Raw genomic sequence first — 8,363 nt, 5'->3', positions numbered from 1 at the left:
ATGCAGATGTCGTCTAGGTATGGTACGACAAAGTCTAATCCACGAAACACACTGTCGATGTGTCGTTGAAATGTTTGGCCTGCGTTGCATAACCCAAATGTCATGTATCGAAATTCGAATAAGCCGAACGGAGTTGTTATGGCCGTTTTTTCGATATCGTCGGGATGCATGGGTATCTGGTGGTACGCCCTTTCTAGGTCGATAGTGGAAAATATGCTTTTGCCCGCAAATACTTGATGAAATGTTTGGATATTTGGAATGGGGTACCTGTCCTTTTCGGTGACGGCGTTTAGTGCCCTATAATCCCCGCACGGTCTCCAGGTGTTGTCCTTTTTAGGGGCCATATGAAGTGGCGAAGCCCATTGATTTTTGGAATTCCGATGATTATTCGAATTCCGCTTTGGCGGCTTTTAGTTTTTCGGGTGTGAGGCGACGTGGTTTTGCGTTCACTGGTGGACCGCTCGTGACGATGTGGTGGAACGTTGCAGTTTTGGCAATGCGTTTATTAGGTGACGGTGCGAATAGTTCCTTAAATTCTGAGAGTAATTTGTTTGTACCCGTAACAAGTTTAATGCCAGTGGTAGCTGTAGCTCGCGTTATACCATATGTATGTAATCTCGTCGTTTTATCGATTAATAATTTGTTTTTTAAGTCTACTAGCAGGTCATAGTGCGCTAGGAAATCCGCGCCGATAATTGGCGATTTTACGTCGGCTATGCAAAATGTCCATTCGAATGGGCGACGGAGACCGAAATTTAGTTTAAGAGTTTTCTGTCCGAATGTTTGCATTGGCGTTCCATTCGCCGCGTAAATTGACTGGGTAATCGTCGGTTTATGAGTGTTGTTTGTTGCGGTTGCTGGGATCACCGATATATCTGCTCCGGTGTCGATGAGGAAATGTTGATTGTCGTAAACGTTTTTTATGAAAAGGCGGAGGTTGTTGTTGCCGTGGCCGAGCTGGCAAGCGCCTCCAATGGCTTGAGCTCGGGGTACTAGTTTTTTGGGTCCTCCTGTGTGCTGCCGGCCGTACGGTCAAACTTGCATGGTGACATGCACTTACGAGCGCTCGTCCCGTATTTGTAGTGATACCAGCATGTGTCGTGGTGTTCGCGACTTCGTGAACCCGATCGTGTAGGTGTTGGTCTTCGTTGGTTGTCGCGGCGTGGCCATTTGATGTCTCGGAGATCCCGTGAGAGCGCATTGATCTGGCGTTGCATTTCTAGGATTGCTTGACTTGCAGGTTCATTGCCGGCGCTTTGCTGTGGGTGTTTGTTTACTGTCTGCTGAGAGCTTTGTTGAACGGCGTGTATGAATGAGTTACTGTCTTTAGTAGCCTCCATGATACGATCGGCCATCGTTGCTGCGTTGACCAATGTTATGTGCTCGTCTGCGGATAGAATTGCGCGTATTTGTTCAGGCAGATTCCGGAGCCATAACTGCTTTAGGAGCTCGTCTGTAACCGGTGTAGCTGCGGCCCTTGTCCGCATTTCGGCTAACAACTGTGACGGTTTGCGGTCACCGAGTGATAAGTCGCTGAGGAGTTTTGTTAGTTTGGTCTGTGTGCTATCGGCAAATTCGTTGATGATTCGAGCCTTTAGGTTTTCGTACATTTCGTTGCGTGCTGGTGGATTGGTACGGAAATCAGCTAGTTTGTACATAACGCGCGTAGGCAGTTGTCCAATTATGGTATAGTATCGTTTTCTGTCGGACACCGCCTCGACTTGCCAGAACCATAGGTCGGTATGTTCCTCAACGAAATCTGGGAGCTTAACTTTCCCTTGGTCCAGCGTGTCCACCCGCATTGGTGCCTGTTGCTCTGGAGCCGGTGTCTCTTGCTCGTCGTTGAGCATATTTTTATTTTCGAAAAATTTCTCACTTGTGGGGGTAGCCAGTATGTTCTGCCGCTTCGTCGGGGTCACCAGTATAGCACAGTGCACGTGTTATCAGTTTGAAGGTTAAACCAAAAAGAATGATTTATTGGCATATAACAAATTAGTACAATAGCATAAAAGATAATACAAAACAAAAATTCAAAATGCATGGTTGCATTAGTAATCAAAAACTTTTAAGCTTTATGTGGTGTTGCCACAGATTGATAGTGCTGCCTTGGGTGTTAGGTGTGTTCGCGTACTATACTGCCACACATTCAATGCGTCCCGCCGGCCACACCGTCCGAAGAGAAGGTGGCCCGTGGAGACAGCCGAGTGTGCGATCTCATGTTTCGAGACAACCATAGTGGACAGTCAGAAATCTCCGTGACTGCACAAATACAACGTCATCAATTACCACCGACGCCAGTAAGGTCTCTGGAAGACCACACACTTCAACACTTCCAGAACCTAAGACTCGCAGCCAACGACTTCTACAAGTCAGCGCCAGTCGAGGTAATTTTAGGAGCGGACATCTACTCCCGGCTCATACTGCCAGGGTTACAACCAGCGACAGTGGGACAACTCGTCGCCCAAAATACGACGTTGGGATATGTAATATCCGGCGTCGTATAATACGGCCCAATAAAATGCACTGGCTACCTACGCCTCTGACATTTACCATTTACCCAGGATCGAGTCAGACTCGAGTCGTCTCACCGACCTCGGAATGTGGTAATTTCTACGCAGTTTGGTGGCATGGTAATGACCGTCTAAGACTCCATTTGTCTGAGGGGCGTTTCCCGGACCGAACCAGACTCGATTCGTCTCGTCGGCCACCCCATCTGCAAGAAATGCATCGCTTGCCAGAGGAAGTACAAGAGCCAGTCGCATGTTAGTTTTAAGTAATAATTAATTAATTGTAAACTGTATTTAATAATTAATTGTAAACTGCATTTGCAGTAATACTGCAAGGCGGGCGGAATGTTGACGCCGCCCCCGCCTAATTTCACTGCCACGTCTGTGTTAGAAGAAATATCACTACTTCGAAGCTTTTTCGAAGTTTTAATTCGAACGCATATTTCCGCTCTTGCTTAGTTTCTGCTTCTTTCTTTTTCTTTTGCGACATCTCTGCCGATCCAGACGTGGTAAGTGAAATTCCAATATCTATACTAATATTATAAAGCTGAAGAGTTTGTTTGTTTGTTTGTTTGAACGCGCTAATCTCTCAAACTACTGGTTCGAATTGAATAATTCTTTTTGTGTTGGATAGTCCATTTATCGAGGAAGGCTATAGGCCATATAGCATCGCGATGCGACCAATAGCGATAGAGCGAAGAAATAGTGGTAAATGTGTAAAAAACGGGGGAAATTATTTTTCTTTGAGGGCTTCCGTTCTTTGCGCTTCGAAAGCGGTTCATGATACACAAAAGTTATTTCTCTTTTAATGATCTAAAAAAAAGTCCGTGATACCGTTTTTGTGATAACTAATTTGGTCGAAATTATTTGTTAGAATTGTATTATATACTATATATGATGATTTTCGTTATTCTATTGGACTTAATGCCAAATATATGGGTAAAATTGTGTGATATTTTAATAAATTTTTGCTAGAAAGATAATAATAAAATAATTATATTTAAGTTGACAACAACGGCGGAACAGATAATATTGATTTTGGAAACAATATGAGATAAGTGCAATTCTCTAGACAGAACAATGAAAGATCTGTGGAATAATAATCGTCGCTTTGGTTGCGCAATGATACCGTTAGCTGGCGATTTTCGACAAATACTTCCTGTTATTCCAAAATCAACAGCGGCAGATGAATTGAATGTCTCAAGTCATAGTATTTGTGGCGGTACGTGAAAACCATATGATTGACCATGAATATGCGATTGTTCCTGCAACAGGAAAAACCCACAGAAGAAGTGATAAAAATTGTAAATGGACAAAGTCCGGTTGATTTTTTCAATGGTTTGATATCAATTCCACCTGCCATTTGTCAATTCACTTCAACGAAAGACGAATGTATGTATATCTGAATACATTGGCCAAAATTATAAGTAACTACGATTAGCTGTCAAAAATACCGATGTTGATGACTTAATCTATACGATTCAAGTAAAATTCAGGGAGATTTGTGTGTTGAATTTCTAAATTTTTTGGATTTGCTTGACATGCCGCCGCATCATTTACATCTTAAAATTGGATTTGTCATTATTATGTAATTATGTCGAAACTCTGTAATTGAACCCTGATTGTGACACATCTATCGAATAATGTGATAGTTGCAAGAATTTTGAAAGGGACTTACAAGGGGCAGAATACTTGATTCCGCCAATTCCTCTGAGTTCCAACGATTTGCCATTTCAGTTCAAACGTATTAGTTCCCACTGAAACTTGCATTTGCGATGTCAATCAACAGGTCACACAGACAGTCGCTGGAAATTTGTGGCATAAATCTGGAAATGCCATGTTTTTCATACGGTCAGCTATATGTGGAGTGGTCACGAGTTGAAAAACCGTCTTCTCTGTACATTTACGCTCCGGAACAGAAAACAAACAATTTTGTTTATCAAGCTGCGTTACATTTTATAAAAAATTTAGAAAAACCGAAAATAAATGCTTTTCAATACAATCTAAATTCAACTTTCTTTCCTTTTCAAAACAAATAATTTCACGCAGGGCAACGCCTGTGGGGTCAGCTAGTATTAAATAAAATTATAATTATTATAAGAAAATTTGGTCTTTATTTTGGAAAACTTTGTGTGGAATCTTTTGCGTCTTCTATTTCCCCACGGCCAACTACATATACGAAACGAAGCACACCGTACTCCACCACCTGAGCTAACACGGTGCTAAGGGATACGTCTTCCAAGTTTCATCAAGATATCTCAAGTTTTACTCAAGTTACAGCTTGCACGGACGGTCGGACAGACAGACATCCGGATTTGAACTTAACTCGTCACCCGGATCACTTTGGTATATATAACTTTATATCTAACCCGTTTAGTTTTAGGACTTCTAACCAACCGTTATGTCGACAAAACTATAATACTCTCGTAGCAACTTTGTTGCGAGAGTATTAAAACTATAGTTAATGCTCCTTGGTATGTTAGATCTGCTACCTTCACCCTAAGTAGTACATAAACGAAATAACCAAACTTGCAAAGACTCACGAACTGAGACTTTTACAGCATGTAAATGCAGAGGCATCCAGACTCATCGATACTGCTGAACGAGAAAACCGACTGAGTTAGCAAGACAACTGTAGCAGCAAATAAATTCCTCTAACATTTAGCTTTTAATTATTATTTTTAACTTATTAGAATTGATTGAATTGTTGTTAGTATTTAATCATTATATACTAGGTATAATTGTAATAAAAAAAGTTTCAGCGTCTCCATTAAATACGTATCTGAATAAACGTGAATGTAGAATGAGGAGCACTATGTCCGGTTGCAGTGTCGGTCGCGTAAATAAAAAGTCATTTAGGGAATTCCCTGAACTAGTCGATCTTGATCCATTGAATATAACTCTTACTTTTATTGTTTTTGTGTCCGTCTTCACTACTGCATGAAGTGGCAAGTAAAATGAATAGTATTTTCGATTAATTATTATTTTTACATGGGCTTACTTCTTCCATATGATCCAAATGAAGGTATTCTTCTAGACCTCATCATATTCTGCTTTGAGTTCGCTCTTTTTAAGTAAGTTTTTTTCCATACTTTGAAACTGCTGTATTGCAGAGGTGTGAGATTGACCTAAGACGAGTGTGTTTGGGAATTGTTGTTTTAAGGGTAGTCTTGCGACGTACCGACCATTTCTTGATCTAGTAGTTGTGGCTTTGTAGAAGTCTTCACAATTCTGACCTTCTTGGGTTTTAATTGGTATGGGTAGGAGATCTTTTAACTTCCAAAATTTCCTTAATTGCGAATTAAGGCATTCATTTGAAATTTCTTCAACTTGATTGCCATGGTTGAAATTCTTTCAACACCTCCTAATATGAATAGAAGATCTATTTGTGATGGAGTTGTGCAGTTGGGATTTGTTAGTTTTAGGTGTAAAACTTTATCCCAATGCTTGCTCTTTATTTCGTAGCTTGGAAGCATGTTTGTAAGTTGCGGTAAGACTATAGCTTCTGCTTGAATGCGCTTATCCGCTGGGGGTGAATGAATGCGCTTGAATTTTTGCTACTTTAGAGCAACATGGTTGTTCCTTTCCTGTTCTTCCTTTGTTGTTGTGACTACTCTGGGAGTGGGAGTAGTTGCGCTATTTGGCCTTAATAAATCTAATTGTTTAAGACAAGCTGTTTTCAAATATATATATATATGTTTCTATGTATATTTTATATGCTGCACGATAAGAGGTTATTTCAAATGCACACAAACAATTGCCCAAATATATTTTTAGAACCAATAACCTATAGGTTATCATGTGCATACATATAAATGTGTTTGTTGATTTCATGCATGTTGCATATAGATGCAATGTATGTGTATTGCATATGTGTGTTGCTTATAAATGTATGTATTATGTATGTATTAACATATATATGTTATGTCTTTAATTATGTATGTATGTATGCTCGTTCAATATATTTGAACATACATATTTATGAGTAGTGGACTGTATGAGTTCTTGTTATTCTTATTTTTATATATATATAAATGATCAGGATGACGAATGGAGTTGAAATCCGGATGTCTGTCCGTCTGTCTGTTCGTCTGTCCGCCCGTCCGTCCATGCAAGCTGTAACTTGAGTAAAAATTGAGATATCTTAATGAAACCTAGAACACATGTTCCTTGGGACCATGAGAGGGTTGCTTTCGAAAATGAGCAAAATCGCTCCACTGCCACGCCCCGAAAACCAAAAACACATAAAGTGTCATAACTAAGCCATAAATAAAGATATAATAGCAAAATTTGGAATAAAGGATCGCACTAGGAAGGGTCATATTTGGATGTAATTTTTTTGGGGATGTGGGCGTGGCCTCGCCCCCAAATCGGTTATTTGTATATATCTCGCAAACCAATGATGCTATATAAACCAAACTTCCTGCAGTCGATTCTCTTACGTACCCCATCACACACTATGAAAATAGTTAAAATCGGTTGAAAATTACTAAAAGTGAGTTAACTCACTAACGAAAAACGTCAGAAACACCAAATTTCACATAAGAAATGGCAGATGGAAGCTGCACTCATATTTTTTACAAAATGGAAAATGGGCGTGGCGTCGCCCACTTATTGGTCAAAAACTATATCTCAGGAACTACTCGACCGTTTTCAATGAAACTTGTTTTGTAATAGTTTCCTTACATCTCAATGATATGTTGTGAAAATAGGCCAAATCGCTTCACAACCACGCCTACTTCCTATATACCAGAACTTTGAAGACGATCTGATTCGTTTACTTTGCAATATACATATAAAGTAAGCACTAGTGAAGATATCGGTGCAGAACTTTGCACAAATACTACGTTTACATTGTGGCAGCCCCACATAGGTTTTTAAGACCCCATATATCGAACACGAGGACCTCGGTGCTTCTAACCTAATATTAGGGTTTCCAACTTTCAATGGACTTTATACAATATATATGACGAATATGTGGGTCAAATTGTGTATTATATAATATCTATACTAATATTATAAAGCTGAAGAGTTTGTTTGTTTGTTTGAACGCGCTAATCTCCGAAACTACTGGTTCGAATTGAATAATTCTTTTTGTGTTGGATAGTCCATTTATCGAGCTATAGGCTATATAGCATCACGCTGCGACAGAAACAGTGGTAAATGTGTAAAAAACGGGGGAAATTATTTATCTTTGAGGGCTTCCGTTCCTTGCGCTGCGAAAGCGGTTTAAGATACACAAAAGTTATGTATGAAAGAATTATTTCTCTTTTAATTTTGTGATAACTAATTTGGTCGAAATTATTTGTTAGAGTTGTATTAAAATAATAATATTAATCTTTATCCAAATAAATGTGTTGTTGGTTAAGAGTATTTAACTCTGAATAAAATTGTTTTTGACGACACTTAATTTCAACGAACAACTTGCCGCCACAAGTATGATGACTTAATCTATACGACTTAAAGTCAACTTCCTGGAGATTTGTGTTCATACACAACGATCATTCATGCTGAAAATGAAGACGAAGCTGTGAATTATTCAGTGAAATTTCTAAATTCTTGTAATAGTTGCAAGAATTTTTTACTTACAAGGGCGCAGAATGCTTGATTCCAAAAATTTCTTTGAGTTCCAACGATTTGCCATTTCAGTTCAAACGTATTCAGTTTCCAATGAGACTTGCATTTGGGATGACAATCAACAGGTCTCAAAGACAGTCGCTGGAGGTGTTTGGCATAAATTTCATTCACGAGTTGAAAAAATCATCTTCTCTGTACATTTACGCACCGGAACAGAAAACAAAAAATTTTGTTTATTAAGCTGCGTTACATTAAAAAAAAAAAAATAGAAAAATCGCA

At 39.3% G+C, this 8,363-nt stretch overlaps 1 protein-coding gene across 1 annotated transcript; it reads right to left on the bottom strand.

Annotated features, from left to right (window-relative positions):
- Positions 1-384: 384 nt before the first annotated feature.
- LOC128923489 (uncharacterized) lies at positions 385-1,850 on the bottom strand. Its single transcript, XM_054235748.1, has 2 exons — positions 1,061-1,850; positions 385-536 (listed from the first exon to the last, which is right to left on the bottom strand). Exons 1-2 carry the CDS (start codon positions 1,848-1,850, stop codon positions 385-387), a joined length of 942 nt encoding a protein of 313 aa, XP_054091723.1.
- Between the last annotated feature and the right edge of the window lie 6,513 nt (positions 1,851-8,363).

This window comes from Zeugodacus cucurbitae, chromosome Y, assembly GCF_028554725.1.
Source record: "Zeugodacus cucurbitae isolate PBARC_wt_2022May chromosome Y, idZeuCucr1.2, whole genome shotgun sequence".
Taxonomy (NCBI): Eukaryota; Metazoa; Arthropoda; class Insecta; order Diptera; family Tephritidae; genus Zeugodacus; species Zeugodacus cucurbitae.
The sequence above is the reverse complement of the archived record's forward strand: the minus strand, read 5'-3'. Positions and strand labels throughout refer to the sequence as shown.